The following is a 23,270-nucleotide window of genomic DNA, read 5'->3' as shown; positions in this document are numbered from 1 at the left end:
TTCGACATTATCAAGGCAAAATACTCTCCAATGGCAAAACTATTCACCTCTTAAGCATTGTTTCACTGATGTGTAAGATGTCGATCTCCAAAGTGATAACGTTCAGCTGTCTGACTGCTCTTTCAATCGGCATAAGCAGAGGCAGGTTGTTTCTGGAAGCCGGGAGGTACAGAAATCTGTGCTGACTAAATGTTGACAGTCACATACTATCTAAAATTACCTTTGTACGCAGCTATGCTCGATTTTGGTAAAAATGGTAAAATCAAAGGTTAATTTATATCATATCTGAAAATATCCCAGCATGACTCTGAATAATAATAATCAATCATTAAAATGATTGCTTAAAACGAACGTTACGTTGGTCATATTTTGAGTTACATGTGACGTGTATATAATTTTACCTTCATAATTATTTGAATGTCAAAGGTACAATTTTATTTAAATTAAAAACTAAAAAATCAAACCAAATAATTTAAGAACTTAAAAATCTTCTCAAAGGACTTTGGGTACCTATTTATTTACTATAATTTCAATATATATTAAAAAATGTGTGTTCTCTGTCGCTGCTTATTTAAACCCTGTAATTACCAAATACTAGGTTTCCGAACTTAAAAAATAGGTTCGGAAGAATTCTTGATGAGTAAAAATATTTTGTAAATCGGCATGCGTGCATGAAACATGTATGTACATGAATGTGGATGAGAAGAAAACTGTTTGCTAAATGGGATGGTGACAACTGTAACTACACTTACGGGGGAAACAATAAAAAAAATACACCTATTCATACGTACTTTTTTACGTACACAATATGTACTTAAAAATTAAAGTGAAAAAAGTGATTATTAAGTGTGCAGACTTTAATTGTTTATTTTTATGTGGGAAATGGCAGAAATTTAAATTTTCTTCAAAAGCTAATTTTATAAAATAGGTTAAAAAATTGTAATTAAAAAAATATGCCTTAGAGCATTATCTCCAGAAGACGTATAAACTATATTTAATATTCTTTAATTTTAATTGTACATTTTTTAACGATTTTTTTACATTTTGTTTTTACTGTTAGTGTGCTTAAAGTTTATTGTTCACCACTTTAAAAGAAATTGAGTATAAATTGGGGCCTTGTGGCTTAAAACGTTGTATTAATTTAACAATTAGCAACTAATGTAAAATGATTTGATATTATTTTTCACCGCATGGACTCATTTAAAATTTATGTATAGTAGAATATATATTTTATTGTTGGTAAAGGGATAAAAATTTCGGACATTTAACAATTTAATGATTTTTAGGTATCATTTCATTTTTATGTTTTTCCCTCTTTTATATTAATGGAGTCTTAATTGTGTGTTTACGTGCATACTGCATTGTTTTCTGAAATAAATGGAAAAGTCTGAAAACAATCAGCCTTGAGAATCTGATTTCAAGATCACCTACAGTGCCTGGTAGCTTGCCAATTGCCTAACTGACGTTGGGATCGCGATCCAAGGAAGGCTGTACGAAATTAAGCGGGAATTTCATATTCATTATAAAACGGAATGATACAGACTAAAATGGATACAAATTTGTTGAAACAATAGGCTTCTTTCCTCCCTCCGGCAACTACACGTGGACCGGACCATCTTCTAGGAATTTAGCAGACAACATGTGTTTGCACTTGTGCGATACTGCAATAGTGATTACTGACTACCCAAAATCTACGAAAGCTACCCTTCGGATATTTTTATCTGTTATGTTATCCATAGTGTTGAAGTGCTTTTTCTGTTTACTTTTGTTGTTTACTTTTTAGCACGAACACTTGACAAATTTACTATTATGCTGCATGTTTGTTTTTGTAAATTTATTGATAATTTTAAGTTTTCAGAATTTCACTCGTCCATGCACTTTGTAGCTGCAAGACGATTAGTAATCTAGCTTCAATAGGTAAATTTTATCAACTATCAAATATCCAAATTTAGTAAATGAGGTCTTGAATTCCAACCGTCCATGCGCTCAGTAGCTGCAAGACTTGTTGTAATCTAACTTCTATTCTTATAAATTTGTTTTTATTTAATTTTTTTAAATATCAGTAAATCTCTAAACTTTATTGTCAAATAAAAAATGAAAAATGTAAATAGGGGCTATTTTTCTTATTGTCTATGCGCTTTGTAGGTGCAAGACGTGCTGTAATATAGCTTCTGTATATCATAATTGGAGACGAGGAACAAGAATCCCAACCGTCCATGCGCTCTGTAGCTGCAAGACGTGGTGGGATATTTTTTTATTGTTCAGCGCCCTTGAGGTGATTTTCACAAAAACGGCGCTTTATAAATTATCCAAATATATATATATGCAAAGAAGTTGCGTAGTTAACTCTCAGATCCCAGCGATGAGAACTTGAACTTGTCTCATTTGTGAATTTACTGTTGTCGGGAACGCGGAACTTATAAATTATTTATACATCGCAATATCCCATCAAATCTGCCTCAAACCTTGATAGTACTTATGTACATTATATTCTCTGTTTACATTTTAATTCGCATACATTATTTATATTATCTTTATTTACTAAATTCGTGCAGTTAATTTAAAACTTATCATTTCCTCCATGTTTTCTCAATTTCCGTTTATTACAATGGTAATCAAACATAATAATGTAACAAGTGAAATAAATTAATGTCGGTATTTAATCATTCATGTTGATATAATTTAAATAATTCAGTTAATTTTTAGTCTATAAACATGTTTATTATGTTCCGGATTAAAACATAGTATTGTAGAAATGACCCCTGCAGGGAAAAACTATTAAATTACATAAAATGTATGAATACAGATAAAGATGACACATTTGACATGAAATTTGATATTATTGATTAGAAGGTGTATAAAATGTATTAATATCATGTAAAATGTACCCGTAAAGTAATTACTACAATTGAGGGGATTATATGCGAAACCGCCACTGTGCATGGTCACTCTTTTTGGGAAGACCAACTAAACCAGCAGCAAAAAGACAATTTCTTTTAGGTTCAATGTGCACCTTATCATTTATTTATACAAAGAGGGCCCATATACATGGCAGTCAAAATTTATAATATTCTTCCTAAAAATTAAAGAAAACATTTTTATTAAAAAAAATTCAAGAGTGTTACTAGTGTTTCTAATAAATTAATGTTTCTACAGTATAAATGAATATTTGGAAGATGTAATTGAATAAATTAAAATGTATAAAATGTAAATAACTTAAGCAATAGACACCGAAGGTTGTATATACATTTTTACTGTTTGTATTTTCTTAACTTTTTATTTATTTACTTTATTATTTCTTTTTTTAAAAATTGTTTTTTAAAAAAAAATTTTTTCGTTATTGTTTTTTTTTTGTTTTTTTGGTCAGACTGTAAGAAATGTTTTGCGGCGGTAAGTCTGCCATTTAACTGTATATACATTTGTTTTATTTAAAAATAAGTATTTAATTTATTTTTTTATGGTTAGTAAAGATTTTTATTATTATGCGTGGTATAACAGGTAGCGAAAAGACTAGTCATTTTAGTCGAATGTGCACATTGATCTTAAAATAAATATTTATTAGGCTTCTGTTTTTGTTGATCTTCCCATAAATATTGAACACGCACAGTGGCGGTTTCGCATTTAAACCCCTTAATTGTCTAATAAATATGTATCATAATGTATATATTTAAAAAAATAATTGTTGAACTTTTTTAATTAAATAAAAAACCATTCCTGATGGAGTAGGTGTCAAAAACTAAAATTGCAAAGTATGGATTTTTTAAAAATCGAATTTAATATAACGCAAGGTACAATAGAAACATGTCTAGCTAACTCGTCATCGATCGTTTGTTCGAGATGCTCTGATTCGCGCCACTAATGTTAAGCGAGAAAACACTCGGAGAAGATGCACGAATCGCCTAATGCGCGGACTAACTTCAATTATAGCGTATGCCGTGATAATCACGAAAGCCGATGACCGAATACGGTTCAATTAAGTTTCCAATCGCTCCGTTGAGCAGTTTTGGAAATCGCCGAGTGGATTGATCGCCACTGTGTACTGTATCGCCGCAATATACATGAAATGCACCGGCCGGTCATAATATCGAGGGAAATCGAAATTTTGACGTTCGTTTATCAATTTTTCACCGTGTGAGGCGTGTCCCGCATTTCACATTCAATCAGATTTCCTCGCTTATTGTTATATTTTACGCTCTACACAACTCCAAGGCGTACAAAATTTATTAAAACTTTAGTATATTTCAAAATCTTTGAATCGTCTATTTTTTTCTATCCTCTCTCAGGGGTGGTATTCTGAATCTTCTCTACCCCCTAGAGAGTGGTAATTTGGGGATTTTTTTTTTAATCCGACGAAACTTTGCTTCATATAATGGCCACACTGATTATTTAACGTCAAATGACGTACATAACTGTTAAAAAATCGAAAAAAAACTAATATGGTTTGGCAACTCAACCTAATTAAGTGTTTTGGATAATACTTAAGGTCGCAATAATGTTCTAAGTCATGTTTGATTTCACGTGTTCATATTTATTTGACGTTTTAATTATCAGTGTGGCCAGATATGAAGCAAAGTGTAAACGCATGCAAAAAATAAAAATCCCTAAATTAATCATTCGCTATGATGTAAAGAAGATTCAGAATACCACCCCTGGGCTGGTATTCTGAACGGTATAGCGCGCGAAGAGATCGCTCTGTTTGCGTGTATTTAGTACGTAAATACGCGTTAAAATGCTTTTTTTATGCGCGATTTCGCGGTTAGAATACCACCCCAAGGGGTACCAAGGTACGTATTCCGATGGGAAGTTAAAATTTGTCTTAAATTTTATCTACAAAGTAAAATTAAGTTTTCTGTATGAAAAATATTATATGTTCACAATTTTTTTTAAACTTTCATACATACTTTCATACATAAATATCGATATTAGTGTATACCATATCAGTATATACCGATGAAGATAGCCGTTTATAATCGCAGCCCTGGTCTATTTGAAACTCAAAATATTGATATACGAGTGTGTATTATTTTTGCATTTGCTATTTTAAGCTAATCAGAGAATGAAGTGATGGGAAATTCTGAAAAACTACTCGCTGAAGGCCCTGGTTGCTAACTTAAAAAAAACCTTTTAGCATCCTTGAAGCGAATGAAGTCATTTTTAATAATAATCACGAATCAATTATGGCTGCATCGCTTCCTCTTTAACTTTATCTACTTGTCTACTTGGTTCGGTTGGGAACACCGCGATAAATCCATTAGATGACTTCAGCGATTCGCGGTTTTTTGGGGACCGGTTTTGGGCTCCGTCGGCGGGTCGTTCCGCCGAACTTGAAGATGGCTCCGTCAACAAATAGCGCAACGTACAAGGCAACTACCGCCTCTATAGATAGCCTTACCCGTTTGAATGGAACGAACAACGGTACCGTTACACCCAGTGACTAGTGTGTTCTCGTTCCTAGCTGTTAATCTCTGTTAAGTCTTCTATGTGTTGCCCGCAATGCCTTCCACATTTAGCGCTGTGAGCATGTAGGTATCCCGATATATACCCGCGTTGGGTACCTACGACTGTTAACTGTTACTTTTTACGATTCTTTCGCACTAATTTATTTTCGCGTCCGCTTACTATATCTCGCGAGAATTTATGGTACCCTGTTAAGCGCTAAAACTTCTGCATGTTTATAATATCATTCGACGTAACGTTAGCATTCCTGACCCGATTAATAAAACTGGATTTCAATGTGTCACGAAGGCAATTCAGGAATTCCTTCAGGAAGGCCTTCTCACCCACGTAATCCTGTTTTTAACCGGTTGGAGATTCATTTAGAATTAATTTTCCATAGTTTTCTCTACTCCATCTCCTTATTTTAAACTGTATTTTGAATTATGCGAAAATTTAAAAATATTATGAAACTAAAGGATCATGGATTTTTGAGTCTTTAAAAATAGACGAATGTTTGAAAAAAGTATTCTTATACTTTAAATTTTACTCTTTTCGGTTTGGTATGTTGTATTTTTAGTAATAAATTAAAAATAATCTTTGATTATTTTATGAAATTACAATATAAAATTGCCAGATATTCCTTTTTTCTGCCGGGTGTTAATCAACAATGAAAATATAAACCCTGTTCCCAAAATGTATTAAACTCACTTTAAAATCCATGTTAATGTTGGCGTTTCTCGGTGCGGATTCCTCTTGTCCGTCAACTCTCAGTTGACACTTATTGGAACATCCCCTATTCACGTATCCTTATCATTCATCGCGTACACTATCCTGTCAAAACACATGTTTAGTTCACTGTAAAATCCTTCGAGGATCGTTGCACCCACTGTTTAGAAACAATAGTTTTGTTTACATATTTTCTGACACGAATTGCGAGTTTCGTACGCTGTCTTATGTTCGTTCGTCGGCTGTTGAGGCGCTCGATCACTGTGGCGGTTCGTCTGCAACTGAGTGCGGGTCATTGCTCGCGGCGGAGGCTTCCCACGTGGACCGGGGCTCCGGAGCCCACCTGTCCCCTGCCGTCTGATACCCCGGTCCCCCCAGGTATAGGAACCCGCGGCGGCCTTCTTGTTTGTTTTTGCATTACTGCATGCCTTCCCTGTGCCATCACCGCCACCGCCACTACGGTCTACAGTCTACATATAAAGCCATTGTAGCTGGCACGCCGAGGAACGCCGAACAAAATTATCGTACTCGGCAATAATTAATATTCTAATAAGGCTTTACCTTTTTTGTTTGTAAATTCGCACTCGTGCCCTCTGCACAAAAATAGAAGTTTCCTGGTTGGGTTAAAACATTTTGCCAAATTTATAATCTCTAGCAGGAATAAGAATCTGAATGTACCATCATAAATGTTACCTTACTAAGTTAAGGACGTATTATCTTGTAAACCCATCGAATTGTCTATTTTTTACTGGTTGAGTCTATAATAAAGTATGGTATAAAATCATGGAGCCGTTCAACCAGAACCAATATCAAAATTATGCAGGATCTACAGTATTCCGTTATTAAGAAAGTTGTACCACTAGAATTATTCAGATAGATAACAAAAGACTCCTTTACAAATCACTCGAAACTCTGTCAGTTTAAGAAATTTTGTGGTTCTGCATCATTTTAGAGCAGTATAATTCTAATATTTTTAAAATTTATCGAAATCATAATCATAACACTCGCTTTACTTATAATGTTGGTTGTTTAGTGGTCCCTAAAATTTGTAATTAATATGGCAGTAGAACATTGAATTATATTGTACCTTACATTTTTAATTTAATTGCTATTGACCTTAGATTTACTAATATGTTTTTAAAAAAAATATAGAAATTGGCTTCTTAATCAACAAGTTTTACATTAATATTCTATAAATAATGTATTCAAATTTGATTTATACGTATATTATTTATTTATATGATATATTAGTTTTTCTTATTGTTTTTTCTTTTTTTGACTGAGCGGATACAGTCTAACAACTGCCCCTTATTTTGACTGTAATTGTTTATGGAAAGATATTTATTTTTAAGTAGGATTAATATTTATATAGGTAAACTTCACCAACAAGCCACTAAAAGTGGCTTGTTGGTGAAGGCATCTTGTCTTACCGCCAAATCATTTTAACTAATGTTTCTCGTTGTTTTTTTCTTTTTCATTGTTTTTTTTTAAATTTGGCTTGCAAAACAAGTATCTTATTTTATTTCTCATCTCTTTGGCCATCCCTATGAAAAAAAAAAGACAATCGATCCCTCCGTTGAGACGTGAAGGAAACATAAACAAATAAATACACTTTCCCATTTATAATATTGTATGAATGGATTATCAATAGTTACGTTTTCGAAGAAACGATATTTAACGAAAAATAATATTTTAAGGTTATTTTACAAATAGTAGAATTCCGTTTATCCGAACTCCAGCCGTCCGGGTTGCCAAATATCCAGATCTTTTATTTTAATTTTATTGTGCTATTAACTTTGCTGGACATGTTTAAGTAAGATTTTAATGTGATTTCAATTCGCCGTATTATTTAAAAAGCAATAAAATTTATCACAATCCGGATAATAGGAGTTTTACTGTATTTTCATTTAAAGCATATAATATGTACACAAAAAAAAAATAGAGATTTATAATCGATGCGACGCGACGTATATTTTCTCGATAGTGTGCAGAAACCATCAAAATTGTCTTATTTAAAATGTGTTTTATAAAAGTTTTCGTTTATAAAATACATTTTAAATAATTATGTATAAAATATTAATGAATCGTAATAGTTACATATGAATAGAGTAATTATCAAAATGTTTACGTCAACATCGAGGTTACTTTGAATGCGTGAAGAGATTAGCACAGCAGAATAGTAATAAATTATAAAAGGTGATTCGGTTCCTTGATGGGCAAATGCGTGTTCTAAGGAAACGATATATGACGTAAAAAAATAAAACACATATATATTGTGTAACGTCTACATTATTAAAAAAAAAAAAAAACATAGTCGATTTGTGTTTTTTGTGACTAACAAGTGATTTGAACCAAAACCAGCAAAGTACAATTTCTAGTTGGAATTTTACTGATGATTAAATTCTGTGCTTTTTTTTATTATTTGTTAATAGCCTATCAAACAAAGCAAAACAAATGTTTTATCGGCGCTTCGATTTTTTGAAGTTTTGTAATTTTGAAATTACTCCGCCTGTGACGTTACAAATTCTAGTCGGAGAATTTTAGTCGGTTCGCACCTATCTAGTCGGAGAGTTCGGCTGATTGGTGAATTGGCTTCGCGGAAACCGGAAACCTATTCCAACAGTTAACCATTAATTGATTTTTATGAATTTGTGACGTAGCTCAAAGTAGTTCATTTTTATTAATTTTTTCCCTACGTTTTAGAGAAACTTCGCCGTAAATTAATTGCTCTAATTTTTACCGCGTGTAAGAAAAACATTTTGCATGTTCAGTTTTCCGTAGCACCGAACTTCCTCATGGTGATATGTTTTTGAACAATTAATATTAAAATTGAAACATTTGTCATATGAACATAAATAATTATAAATATATTTTGCATGTAGTAAATATTGAGGGGAATAATTTCACGACGAAACTTTGCAGAAATCTTTTCTTTTGAAAAGTCGAACTTGTTCGCCCAAAACGTATAAGCACAGCATAATATATAGTTTAAAATGAATTCAAATGTTTTTTTTTATCATAATTGTATTTTTTTTTTGTTTTTGGTTAGGCTGTAATAAAATTGCTTGTGGTAATAAGTCCGCATGATTTGTAAGCATTCATAATACTATTGATTATCATGAAATACTATTGATACTCTACGTCTTAACAATAAAATATTGTGGTTCTGTCTATGTCTGGGCAGATGGAGAATACAGTTCTGCGTGTGAAATAGAACCCAAACCCTAGACAGTAATATGGCTATGAGCTAGAAATCTTGAAATATGCAATCACGTGGTGATAAGTTTGCCTCATAGTTTGGAGTCTACCAATCGTTCTTAAGGTCTCGCGTTCGATTCCTGGTAAAGTTGACTGGCACTTGGAGCGTAAGACTGATCACCTTGTTTGGTGTACCAATGAAGTATCTTATATGATGATGATGATGATGATGAAGACATCTGGTTTATCACATTCGTCATTTCTAATATCTGCCAAGAAAATGATTTTTTGTTTATTTACATCTTCGAGAGACTTTCCTTTTCTGCTTTAACCGAGTTTGGTTATTATTGCTTTCGTTGAGCACGACTATCCTCTTTTGTCGCAATAACTTTTACGAAGAAATTTTAGCGAGTGTTTCGCTCCAGTTGGCAACTTGCCTATTAGTCTGCTTGTAGAACCAAGAACCACACATTAAGGGCTCTCCGCTCGATTATTGCTTCCGATGATCGTAAACCCCTCACCGCATACGACACACATCTCGTGGGTATGCTCCCAATAATGTAAGAAGAATCAAATAAAAATGTTAGTGTCTGAATTTCCCGATCCATATGAAAAAAATCAATTGTATCTTTAAAGGAAAATGGAGTCTACGTGCGAAACTAACTAAGCGTTGTTTCATAAATCACCTGCATACTAGCCATAAAAATATATGATAAAAAAAAAAAGTAAAATGTTTCCCTCGGCACGGGACTCCGCCGTAAGACAGTAGGTACTATTAAAAAAATAACAATACAAAAAACTGTAAAATAACAAATAAATAAATTGTCATATTCAATGATTATATTTTTTTTGGTGTTGGTGCCAATTGCCGATATAATAACTATAACTGTGATTTTCAAGTTGATTCAACCACCACTTAATTCTTGTGTTATGTTGGTATGCACGTATATAATTTTATGATATTAAGCATAAGAAGTATTGATTTCGAAATATTGAAATTATCAACACTGCCTAGAAGTATTTTTTTTGCCTTATTTTTCGTAAAAATAATTCAAGTATTTTTATGGATATTTTTTTATTTCTTCACAGGATAAATTTTGTTTTGTTGTACTGTCATACTGATTTGTTAATATATATATAATGGGTTAATATATATATAATATATAATGGGCGTGCGGTGAGGTTTTCGATTAGGGTCGTAAGCAGTCATTAGACTTGTTACTGGTACTAATATGTACCTATTGCCAACGCGGTAATTCCAGCAAATACTTAAAAATAAATAAACAAGTGATTTTATGCCATAATTTCAGCATAAAAGAGTTGTGTTTCAAAGTTAAATAATAACATACCACAGTCACAATATATGAAAAATTAACATAGATTTGTTTGTTAGAACTGTTTCAGCAGTGCTTCCAAAGACCCGCGCGGACTTTTGAATGCAGTACTAAGTTCCCGCCTCTATGAAATGAACAAAATTTATGCAGAGCCTATTCCAGAATTAGACGAAGCGTAGTGATTTTTAAATTTTACTTCAGTCTTTAGTTCGCGCAGGCGAAAGGTTGCGTTGTTGATGAATGAACATCGAACCCATCTCAGATCGCTACGATTGACAAACTAATTACAAAATATTTATTGTAGTTACTAAAAATAATAATTGTTTTATAGCTGATGTTATTATTTTTAATGAATAGGTACTGATTGTGTAGTCAATGTTTTAGGGAAGCATTGATTCCATACAATAATTAGGTTATTTTATTTTTACCGGAATTTTTATTTTTATTTTTCATTTTATGTATGTATCTTTTATATATATTTATGGTTTTTTACTACAAAATTTCGACCAACTCTTCTTTTGACCAAGCTGTTTTTTGGTTGGCTGGAAGATATTGCTTTTAGCAATAATTCCGCCAAAGTATTTGTTCTTTGTACTTGAAGTTTTAAATAAATAAATTCTATGGACAGACCGCGAATGCATTATTTTATTATTATTATTATTTATTTTTTTTTAAATAAACGTCTGGGTTTTTACGATTTACCCAAATATTTCAATTTTTGGTGGCCATTTTCAACGAGTTGTATTTTCACTATTAGAACATGGGAATTAAGTTGTGGCAGAACGGGGTGCGAACCTCCAACCTTCGATCCTAGAGTCTATGATACTAGTCACAAGACCGCAAGCCAATTAAAATATATTGCAACTTTCATTTTAAACTCAAGTATGTGACAGTAAGTTGTGGTTGGTTGCCACGGGGCGGGGGCGCGCAGAAGTTTGAAAGGGGTATTCTTGATAACAGACATAATAAGGGGTTACTGAGAATCTGCTACTGCCCTTTTGAGCAATACTTGATTGATCCACCAACAAGCCACATAAAGTGGCTTGATGGAATTTTAGTTACTAACTTGTAAAAAAAAAATGTTAGGTTAAAATAAATATTTTTAATCCCGCTAAAGGTTATGTTTATACTGAAAATCATCAACTCGTTCATACTTCCTAGCATTGATCGCATTCGTTTTCGTCAATGTCATAAATTATAAGATCATGGTACCCTTTACACGTTTAACCGGGTGTGATCCCGCGGTGATACGGTTGTCGGGGCCATATATTTTTTTTCCACATAATAAACAATGCGGATGCTTCTTAAGAGCTTGCTTACTTTACAAGGCATCAGGTTCTTGACGTCCACTGCTGACTGATCATCGGGAACTCATGTCAGAGATAGCCTAATTCGAGAGTGCTCAGGATCTGGAGGTTTGGAGGTTTTTTTGCGGACACCATACACTTCAACTGGTAGTGGACATGAAATGATGATGTGGTTCCGTAGTCGTTTCGCGACTTGATGGAACTTGATTCCTGTTTTCGTACATTTTGTTTTTTACAACTATTTGAAAGTGGTCCTTTAATCCCCCCTCCTCTCTTTATAGTATAGTGTAAATTTTTAGTTAACTTTTGTTTCTACAAAAAAAGTATATATTTATAAATGTAAATTATAAGATTAATTTATAATACTTAAGTTTAATTTAATAATTTATAATACTTATATACTTGCCTATTATAATTATGTCCATATATCTATTACCTATTTTCTCAATCTTATCGGTTTGGGTACGAAGAAATTGTCTTTAAGCAATATGCCTGCCTCTAAATGTTAATATCAAAACATACATAAAGAAATAAAATAAAAAACAATTCATGTAAATGTACAAAATAATATAAAATAGAAACAAAAATGCATTACAAATAAAAAAACAATTATAATTGAAAAAGTGTTATACTTGTTGAAATGTGTACAAAGTGTTAAATAAATAAAATATATTTAAAAACAGATAATTGAAATTTTGTGGTTTGATCGCAAATTCACATTTAAACAAAAAAAGACGCTTATCTGAGTCTATTCACGTTTTAACAGGTACGGCGAACATGACTGTTTTTGTTTTCAATACTAGCTTGTTTCCGAAGCAATGTACTTGACAACATTTAATAAATATTAGCTAAGTTTTTTTTATTTGACAATGTTTGTTGCGCAAGCTACTTTCGCCGATATAATAGCAACAGAACCACTAAGGGGTTAAGTGCAGCCAACCTCAAATTATTTTCATTTATATATTATTTAATACTATTTCACGAAGCGTGTTAGATAATTTATTATTTTTTCTATCGCTTCGATTTCCTTGTTTGCGAAATCGATTTATCCGGATTGATGCATCCGTGAATAAAAATGGTCGGAAGGTGAAATAGTTGTCGAGCTGTCAACTCGATTAGACCTTTCTATAGCGAATACCTGTACCTTGGTCTCTGTGACCGATTGTTCTACTTCTCGCTACCGATGTTAGTACTTGCGTCTAGCAGGGGCGAATCGTCAAAATAAGCGATTATGCGCAGCTTACCATTATATTTGACTTCCGATAATAATGTTTTATAGTAAATATGTTTATGTTAAAATAAAGAAAATGATTGTTATTTATTACAAATCACCACCACTGTTTATATCTCCCTACAAACAAATATCTATGAAGTGTGCCCAGCGCCCAGCTCGTTTTCAGTGAACGGTGAAACTAGCCGATTACCTCAGCTTATTACTCCATACAAAAAATTACACCATATTTTACATATTTAATCCAAGTCAGCTTTTTTAAAGCTAAAACAAGCTTGCAGATCTTTATATATATAATTCCTCTGTACGTGTGATGTCACCGTTATCCCCTAAACGGCTTAACCGATTTACGTGCGGTTTTCAGAGAAATATAGATCTTTGCGCTGTGCGTGTTCGTAGATATTAAAATCTTTAATCGAATATGTAAAAATGAAGTTAGGAGCATAAATGTTTTATTCATCGATCTACCAGGGTTGCATGCAAGGAGAATGCATTTGCAAAAAAAATGGAAAGATGTTGTTTTTTTGTGTGTAAAAAAAGTTTGTTTTTAAATGTTTACAAACAGCATTTGTTTTTTGTGGATCTCAATCAGATTCTTTCCTTAAATTCTTTATAATTTCTACCCATTTATTTCTTTTTATTGGATTTTTGGTAACACTAAAATAATATTAAATTCAATACATTTTTAAAAATCGTATTCCTACATAAGTACAACCCTTTGTTGGTGAGACGACCGGAGTTTGACGTTTGCAAAAAGAATGCCATATTTGAAAAAAAATTCTTATGTTTTGAAATTCAATAGGTATTTACCTACTTAAATTCAATATTTTTTTAATATTGACAATTTTTCGTTTTAAAATTTAATCACAAACAAGTACCTTTGTACCTAATTATCAAAAAAAAGTATTTTTCCAAGGCAAGCCAACGTTCGGGCAGGACAACGTCTGTCGGGTCAGCTAGTTACAAATATTATTTGAAGATTCTCTATTTGGAAACTAGTATTTCGAACATTATTTCTGAAGAAGTATTTTTCTTTGATAGGATACCGTTGACATATTATGTATCACATAGGACATGTGGCTTTTGCAGTAGCCGTTTTTGGCATTATTAATTTAAAAAGGAATCGGCCGGTGCTCAGTGTTGACAGTTACTGCTGAATGTCATGGTGGTATTTGTTAATAAACTTTTGCACAAGTGTTGTATTAAAATAGTGCAGAATAAAGCTACGTATATCGCGTGGTTAATAACAATTGTTGTTTTAGTTGATTTTAAAAGAACCACAGAAAAAATAGTCATTTATAATTATATCACTTACATATTATGTACTTTTATATGTAGGTACAAATTAATGAACATTTTTTGTAGATTACCTATAAAATAAATCACGGCTGGCCACCGGTGTCTAGTCGGAGGCAGACTGTAAGTACTTAGCGGCTCATTCGTCATCATCATACACTTAGCCGCGCCAAATGGTGTATAGGGCACTACATTAACACTAAATGCAGTGTATGTCAGTTGATCAGTCTTAACGCTTCAGAGCCGTGATTACAAACGCTATCTTCATCAGTACGTATCGAGACGGTATAAAGGAAAATCGATATTCATGCACAAAAATGTGTATATTTGTCACCGAGGTATAATTAAATAGAGATTATGCTTCGTAGAACGATAGATGTTCTGAAAAATGAGCGTTATCGCGTCAACATATATGTTCATGTTTTAATATCTTTTTGCCTTTTTTTTACAGCTGGTTTGAAAGTTAAGGCAACTGAGTCAATTTTCTTAGTTTTGGCTTTTTGAGCTAGCAATGTACACATGTACGTACAATTTACAACATAATTATGCTTATGCATATTATTTTTAACTTTTACATGTATTAGATAATTATATCCGCGCATGTGGTCAATTATACTAGAATTTAAAAATATCAGTTATTGATTTTAAGTGACTTAACTAAATTTCTTGATTATTGATTGTAACTAGTTACTGTTACAAGCATCAAAATAAATTAAACCATTATGTCCCACGATAATTAAATGCTGATCTATTGTTTAAGACCGTTTAAAATAACGATAAAATTCAACCTATATTAATTAAAATCTAAAATCGTATCTTATACGCTTGGATTAATCCGTTTTCCCGCGCCTTTTCACGTGTACCCGCTAGACATAAAATAATTTCATTACGAGTGACCTTAATGCCTCTTGCCATTGAATCGAACCTAACCGGTACTTAGGTGAGAAATGCATTCATATTATGTTATCATTATTTATCATTTAATAACAATAATATTCATTTTTCCATTCTGCAGAGTCGCTTCGTCATTATTCGCATGACAAATACGAAACGAAATGTAATTCTTCAACCGTAGACAATCAATCTAAAGATTTCTACATCAACGAGACATTTTTCAGGTAAAGGTAACCCCGTTGAGTACGAGAGATACGTTTCTGACGAAATCGTATTCAACGGTGGTCACCTATGAGTGAATTTTTATTAATTTTATTTGAGTTCTTTTGAACATTTTTAAATAGTGAAAACGAACTCAATTTATTCATACAATCAACATGAATCATTTTACAATATATGTAACCGTATATAGCGCTTATTCGTTCGCAATTATCCCCGTTTTCTTCTAATAACTCAAGGCATTGATTATTGAGAAAAAGGAGCTTTTCAAGTAGATACTTTTACGGCCAATTATTTTGGCGGGAACCGATTCCTCGTCAATTTCTTGACAAATACGCGTATTATTATCGCAGTTTATTTCTTTCATTCATAAATTGGATTGGGTGTCCTTTTAGAATACTCTGGCGGATTAAAAAAATATCGTACCATAACGAAACTGTACTTTACACACCGTCGCGCCTTTGCAAAATAAGACCAGTAATTCTCGCTAGTGAAGTATAAAGTAACGAACTTTAAATAATGATTTTTGCTGTCGTAACTTATGTTGATAGATAACCAATTTGGGATCTAGATGGCAAGATTATTTATTTATTTGTTTTCATCACAAAAAGCCAAAAGACCCAATTACACGCTTGACTCGTGCACGAAAGGTTCCGAGTTTGATTCGGGACAGGTCGAGAATATAAATATTTCTTATGCCTGGATATTTAGTGCTGTTATTTACCACTGTAATAAGCCTCATGACCTGTTGTGGAGAAAAAAGGCAACATGAAAAAATTATTTACCTACAGTGTTTAAAACACATTCCGTTACATTAACCATTTTCTCCCGACTGTACGAATTTGTCACGGTGTAAAATAACTTTTAAATCTCTTATATGAGAATCCGTTTGATATAACTAATCCCTGTCGGTACATATTTGGATGTTTTTGAGTAGTTTGGATAATTTTCAAATGATTAGTTCCAAAACATGACTCCAGGGAATCAGTTTTGCGTAGAGCTGTCGCCCGTTTGGTTGTGTAAAATTACTGCTCCTTTACAAACTTCAATATTATAATTATGTTAGGTAATTTTTTTGCAATATTGTTGTTCGATTGTAATGTTGGTTTTTCATTATTTTTTGTAAATGATATTGAATAAATAAGAACTTTTTTTATTTCCACCCACTGACGGTACGTATTTTAATTCGTACCACTATTTTGTTTTATATATCGTCGACGGCAATCCGCCACCGCGGAACTCAAATTGGACCACTTCAGAGGGGAGAGATTGAAACGTTTTTTTTTATTATTACGTAAATCATATTTTAAATGACCTAAATGTTAAAAAAGAATCTACGATTTTACTGAATACTCATAAAAAATAGTTTTAATCTCTCTCCTCTGAAGTGGTCTTATTTGAGTTACGCGATGATGGATGCCGTCGAGTTAAAAAAAAAACAAAATAATTCAAAAACTCTACTAAAGTTTTAATCTATGTTCTGGTACAGGGTTAAACGATATTTTTTTCACTGTTATGTGAAGTTCTAAAACAATACATGATACGTGATATAAATTCGACAGTAAAAATTTATTTATCATATTAAATAATTTTATCGTTACGGTAAGTTTTGTTGCCTTTCGTGTCGTAATTAAAATATTAATCTTTGTTCTCTCATTCAATTGGTAGTTGGATTCCCGCGCTCTACTTTATGTCCCTGGCGTTGAATTATGGTTATTGAAGACTCGGTTATTAATAAGAATATTATTATCTTCTTCGTAAATCTTCTATTAATTGTTATCGTTATATAAAATCGATTACTGTATTATTCAACTCCCTTTTTAATGTACTTATATTTTTTAATTAAGTTGATAACCCTTACGATTATCAAATTAATAAAAAATAAAATGTTTTTTGTTACGTAAATACTATATGAAATTTCTTTCTAACTTAAGTAACAAATTGAAGGACGGTACGAATTGGACTTTTGAGGAAACATATATATTATAACATAATATTTTCACAACTACATCGACAGAGGTATTTTTTAAAAATCAATTTAAGTTATGTCAGTGTTTCACTTTTTATGTTATATTTTCACTGAAATTCAATTAAATAAATATTCAGGTACAAATCCTATCAATAGGTATACGTGAAGTAGGTAGTGAAAGTATTATAAACTATTTCCGAAATTATAGTTTCTCGATGTATATATTTTCGAAAAGAGTTTATGCCTTGCAATTGTATACGATTTCACGGTGACCACGGTCGAGAAAATAATAGTGTTGATATAAAAGTTAACGAATCAATCCATAGTTAAATAGTGTCATCAGTTTGTTGGAAGAAAGTTAGTTCCTATCCCGGTATAAGCATTAGAGAATATTTTCCAAGTTTTATGGAAAGTAAACGACAAACGTTGTTTATTCATTTTATAGTAAAATCAACAATCTTCTATTTACTAGTAGGTACCCACTGATATGCAAGTATATTTCCCCATTTAAGTAGAGCATTCATAAATTAATACGAGTATGTGTAGTGCACGTATCTAGCCATTTTAGGTTGATACAGATATAATTAAAATATTTAGATACTGTTTACGTACTGAAATAGTAATTATTTTTCTTGTTGTAAATACATCTAAAGGAAGTCATATTAAAAATAATTGTATTCCGCAGAACGGGATTTGGATTTTGTTTTAATTTATTTGTACACGATTGATCCTTTCTCTAGATTTTTCGAAGAATATCCCATTTTGTTATAATAAACGTGTTGTTTATATTTTTATTTGTAAAACGTACTTACGTATTACACGTGGTAAAAATGTATCTACATATTAAAAGCCTTTGAATACAAATGCATACAAACTAATAGTAATTATTTTCCTTTGTCAACAGAGTCATGGAAGGTTTTCCAAGTTCTCGAACGTCCTTACTACACCAAAAACTACAAATGCTTAATATTTGTATTGACCGAAGGAAAGCTCGAAATGCCGCAGCCCTGCACCAGTATTCCACTCCAGCAGAAGAAAACTCCAGTGACAGCGAAGATGAATTTTATGAATGTGATGACGAAAATACGAATGACTCCGTAACAGAAGGTAAAAAAAATTCGCAGGGCAGTCGTCCTCTTGGACGACTCGCCGAATTCGGGAAAGATAAATTGCTTGTATCCGGAGATCAAATGTACATACCCATCACTCAAGAACCTGTTGTTAAAACCGAAGACCAACTGGAACAGGACGCGGAAGTAATGTTAACGTTAGAAACCGGACCTTATCGTTCCGAGACTATAGCTAAAATCATGAGCTCCTCTCTCTTATCGGATATGGAATCCTTCAAAGCCGCAAATCCGGGATCTATTTTCGAAGATTTTATCCGCTGGTACTCTCCCAGAGATTGGATCGAAGAAGAAAGTTCGGAGGGTGGAGACACCAAAAAGGGACACCTCAGTGCTCGGATGCTCATACCAAATAATACGTGGGTCGAAGTTTGGGGTTCCGCCAAACCTATTCCAGCCAGCAGGCAAAAGAGGCTGTTCGACGATACTAAGGAAGCGGAGATAATTTTGCATTACTTGGAGTCGAGGAGTGTATCTCAAATAGTTGAACTATTATTGCCGTCCTTGACCCAAGCGGTATTGGAAAAGTTGGGGCAGGAATGTGAGAATGCTGATCAAAGTATTCTTCAATGTCAGACCATGTTCAGTTCTCTTAAGACGTGCGCAGTTAATGTCACTAGGTATAGAGCTGAAGCGAAAGAGTATATTTCGTTAGCTAACCAGGTGTATGCCATAGAAGTATTGATAGTCCGCCTTTTGTCGTTAAAGTTGAAACTGGGATACGATAAAGAGATTATCTCCGATGAGGATGAGAGGGAATTTTTGTCAAGTTCGACAAGGTTTAAGGAAGCTGTTGTGTCTGGAGGTGTGAGGGGCCCGGTGGGGAGCAAGTTGGGAGCCCTGTTCCGGGAGGAGGCTCCAGCCGTGGGGCCTCCGGCCTCAGCGGGACCCCGCGTTAGCATCTTTCCCACCCCCGTGGAGAAGGAGTTCGTACTGCGTGCGATGGTGCTCCGCCCCTCTACCACATACAGCCAGCTACCACAGGTCATGAGAGCCATCCTGAAACTTGACTCCTGTAGAATTCTCGGTGCTTTTACAGAAGATTCTATTTTTAATTAGGCTCTTAAAACTACCCATTAGTTGAGTTACTAAATGAAACATTCTGATGCAAATAAATTTGTTTTTAAAATAACTTTTTTGTACACTGCTGAAAATTTAAGTATTTACAGGTTTTGGGTTGACGAACCCATCTTTCGAGACATGACTTAATATTTGTGTGTAAATGTAAAATAAAAAGTCAAAGGTATACAAAAATAGAAATAACTGTATTTGCATATAAATTACCTTAAATTAATGGAAAAAGGAATAAAGAGGAAAGGAGGAGAGATTAAGGAAGAGAAAGGAGGTGTTTCTTCAGACGTGATTGAAACAGAGATACTGTAGTAAATTTTTGATAGTGGTTGGGAGATGATTCCACAGTCGAGCCGCATGGACCACTTTATGAGTTAGAGAAGAAAGAGGAATTGTAGATGGGTATTAAAAGGGTGCTTTGAGAATTAGAACGAAGAGGTAAACCTCGAACTGTTATTAATTGATTATATTATACATAATAAATATGTATATCAAATAACAATGTATACGATATTAAATACGAAAGAAAATTATTGATGTATCTTTTATTTATTGTTTCATACATAATCAATAGATCTCTGTAGTGAAACGCATAGTATTCACAATTAATAAGAAAAATGCACTTCTACCAAGAAATGTCAGTAGAAAAACTCAATCTATTAAATTGCGTTTACATTGATGGTTTTTGTAGATATTGCTTGATAAAATGTATTGTTTCAGATTTATTATTTTGTTTATTGATGCCTACTTAGGCAAAAGCGCTCGTTAATCAATAAACAAAATGATTTACAAAACCATTAAATTTTATTGATATTTTTAACAAAATCGTTAAATTGTATTATTTAAAAAAAATATATTATCCAAAATATGAATGTGCTTTGTATGTTTTTCTTTAAGGTTTTTTTTACTATATAGGAATTGTTGAAACGGATATCGGATGTTTTTATCGCATCTCCGGACTGAAGCTCAGGTGGTTATTTGATATTTAGTAAATTTATCGTTTTGTTTTGAAATAATCAGTGCTAATGTAATAGATAGTTTTTGTATCGACTTTTTCTATTAAGAGTTTATAATACCCACTGTACATAATGAATTTAGTCAGAGTTGTGAAACAGCTTTCATGTTTATGTCTTAAATTTAATATGCTTTGTTATGAAAAAAAAAACATGTTATTAATTTTTTAAAGAAAATAGTTTAGTTTCATAATGCAATATTTTATTTTCAGGACTTTTTTGCATTCATATTTCGTCTAGAGGATATTTTCAATAATAGTTTAAACGAAAAAAAAAACTCAAGTATGTATAGTTAAATGGCGGTCTTATAGCCACTTACAGTCAAACCAAACATAAACATGTTGTATTAATTATGATAACATACAGTAGTGCTTACATTATTCATCAAATTTTTGAGTAATTAATTGTGTTAATATGAAATCTGTTACTTATTTATTTTAATTCTATTATATGGAGATTGTTTTGTATTAGTTTTGTTTTTTATTCGAACGAGGAAGTTCCGCGTTTTAAAAAAAATATTTGTTAATTGACTATCAAACTAAGCCTTAATTAAAAAAAAAAATATGTATCATATTATCAGCGCTATGATTATTTAATGTTTTGTTTTTTTTTTTTTTTTTAATTTATTACTTTGCGTGTGACGTCACAAGTTCTCTTCGGTGAGTTCTGCTGATTGGTAAATTGGCTTCGCGTAAACCGGCAATCTATCACAAAACTCTGGTTATCACTCTAATATCAAATAATATATAACTCTGCTATCAAAATTATTGGTTGAATCGAAAGAACGTTTGACGTTGTTCAAAGTAGTTCGTTTTTTTTTTCATAAATTTTCAAGAAACTTCACCGTACAATGGAATGCTCTAATTTTTACCGCGCGTAAGAATACATTTTTTACATCCAATTTTCCGTAGCACTAAACTTCCTCATTTCGTTTTCCGTTTTGATTAAACTTATATTTAATTTTAATTGTTTAATACAAACTCTTTAGAATTATGAACTTTAATATGAAGGTACTATTTAATACAATAATAATTGCATAATCAACATATTTGTACTTTATATTCGACTAAATCGTTTTTAATCATAATTATAATGCATATTTAGCGTAGTGGGACGAATGAAAGCAATCAAGTAATATTAGCGTACAATATTAAGTCTACGCTCTTCAAGCAAATAGGTTCTAGTATTTGACTTTCAATTATCTACAAGTCCCTAGTGTGAACTCAGTTTCCCGCTACAAACTATTTATAATGGATGTCACATAACCTGTAAGTATTGTATCGACTGCTTCTAGGAAAATGCCTGGAAGGTTAGGTTGTTTGATCAGTACCACGTAGTGTTCTATAAAATTAGCAGAGTAGCATCAACAATTTTAAATAAAATGTTATTTTTTGTATGAAAAAGTCAATGTTTTTCAAAACGTTTACTGCTTTCATTGTTTTTTAAAATAATAATCCAAGCATTTTAGTTCAATTTGCAGGAGACCGTTTCTATTTTTTGAGTCTATTGCAGGCGAAGTGAACTGAAATTTTAAAGGTGAAGTATACTCACAGCTTATACTCGTGTTACATTTCTGTAATCAGTATAATCACCCTTTTTTCTTGGTTCTTTATGAACATTCCATTCCATGTCCATTTTAATTTAAAAAATCAAAATACTCGTAGTTCACTAAACAAATGAAGCAAATAGCTCATACAGCTAAAACTTTATTTATTTATTCATGCAAAGATACATATTACTAAAAATCCCTAACTCTACGAGACCAAAAGCCCTGTGTTAAGTTGGAATACAACATAGAGGAATGTGGAAGCATGCATATAATTAAATTTAAATTCAAATTTTCTATCACAAAGTTTGCATTGATATTTTTTTGTATCATAGTCGTTGTGTGTTTCCATATGTCGTTGTAATTTTGCGGATGAAGAATATTCAAAGCCGCAAACGTCACATTTGTATAAGATTTTAGCTTCTTGAGATATCCGTGATAACTCTTCTATCGATGGTGTCATACTTAAATGTGATTCATTTGCATCGTGGTGAGATTTTAAATGAGTGTCAAAAGATATTTTACACCTAAATTTTTCATTACAAATATTGCATATAATACTATCACTTCCTTGTTTTGAATGATTAGTTTCTCTATGCCAATCATTATGTGCGTCAAGATCAACTTTACAAGTAAACATCTTTAGACATATATTACACCTTAAGCTGTTTTGACAGTTTTCGGAGTCAGTTATTTGATTGTGTCTCGCCACGTGAATATCTCTGTTTATTTCACGAGCAAAAGATTGTCCGCATTTCTCACATTCATAAGGCTTTTTCACAAAGTGAGTTTGAGTATGCGGCTTAAATGAATCCGTGCGTACAAAATTTCTTCCACAATGTTCACATTTCAAAACCTTGCTTTCAATGTGCCTCTTTTTATGCAAATTATAAATATTTTGTG

At 32.4% G+C, this 23,270-nt stretch overlaps 2 protein-coding genes and 1 long non-coding RNA gene across 5 annotated transcripts in view; 2 read left to right on the top strand and 1 right to left on the bottom strand.

The window, feature by feature from the left end:
• The window catches only part of haf (leucine-rich repeat and fibronectin type-III domain-containing protein hattifattener), a 39,705-nt gene extending 33,124 nt beyond the window's left edge, over positions 1 to 6,581 (bottom strand). Inside the window, exon 1 of one of the 2 annotated variants that reach the window (XM_088234305.1) lies at positions 6,145 to 6,581. In XM_088234305.1, coding sequence (XP_088090431.1) covers positions 6,145 to 6,156 — 12 coding nt within the window. In that variant the 5' untranslated portion in view covers positions 6,157 to 6,581. The remainder of the gene's footprint in view (positions 1 to 6,144) is intronic. The other variant, XM_088234304.1, reaches the window with a different exon arrangement.
• The window catches only part of Rab3GAP1 (RAB3 GTPase activating protein subunit 1), a 56,996-nt gene extending 36,658 nt beyond the window's left edge, over positions 1 to 20,338 (top strand). The window contains exons 1-2 of one of the 2 annotated variants that reach the window (XM_088234303.1): positions 18,142 to 18,229; positions 18,515 to 20,338. In XM_088234303.1, the coding sequence (XP_088090429.1) occupies positions 18,519 to 19,796 (1,278 nt within the window). In that variant the 5' untranslated portion in view covers positions 18,142 to 18,229; positions 18,515 to 18,518 and the 3' untranslated portion in view covers positions 19,797 to 20,338. Of the gene's footprint in view, positions 1 to 18,141; positions 18,230 to 18,514 lie in introns of those variants that run through there. The other variant, XM_088234302.1, reaches the window with a different exon arrangement.
• Positions 3,330 to 5,544, top strand: LOC148276413 (uncharacterized). The gene is made up of 2 exons (XR_015823745.1): positions 3,330 to 4,925; positions 4,961 to 5,544. It is a non-coding gene; the product is annotated as an uncharacterized LOC148276413 (long non-coding RNA).
• Positions 20,339 to 23,270: the final 2,932 nt, after the last annotated feature.

The sequence above is a fragment of the Micrasema longulum genome, unplaced genomic scaffold (genome assembly GCF_059751315.1).
Source record: "Micrasema longulum isolate JH-2025_06_02 unplaced genomic scaffold, ASM5975131v1 h1tg001219l, whole genome shotgun sequence".
NCBI classification, from domain to species: domain Eukaryota; kingdom Metazoa; phylum Arthropoda; class Insecta; order Trichoptera; family Brachycentridae; genus Micrasema; species Micrasema longulum.
Note: the sequence above shows the minus strand (reverse complement) of the source record. Positions and strands in the feature narration are given on the sequence as shown.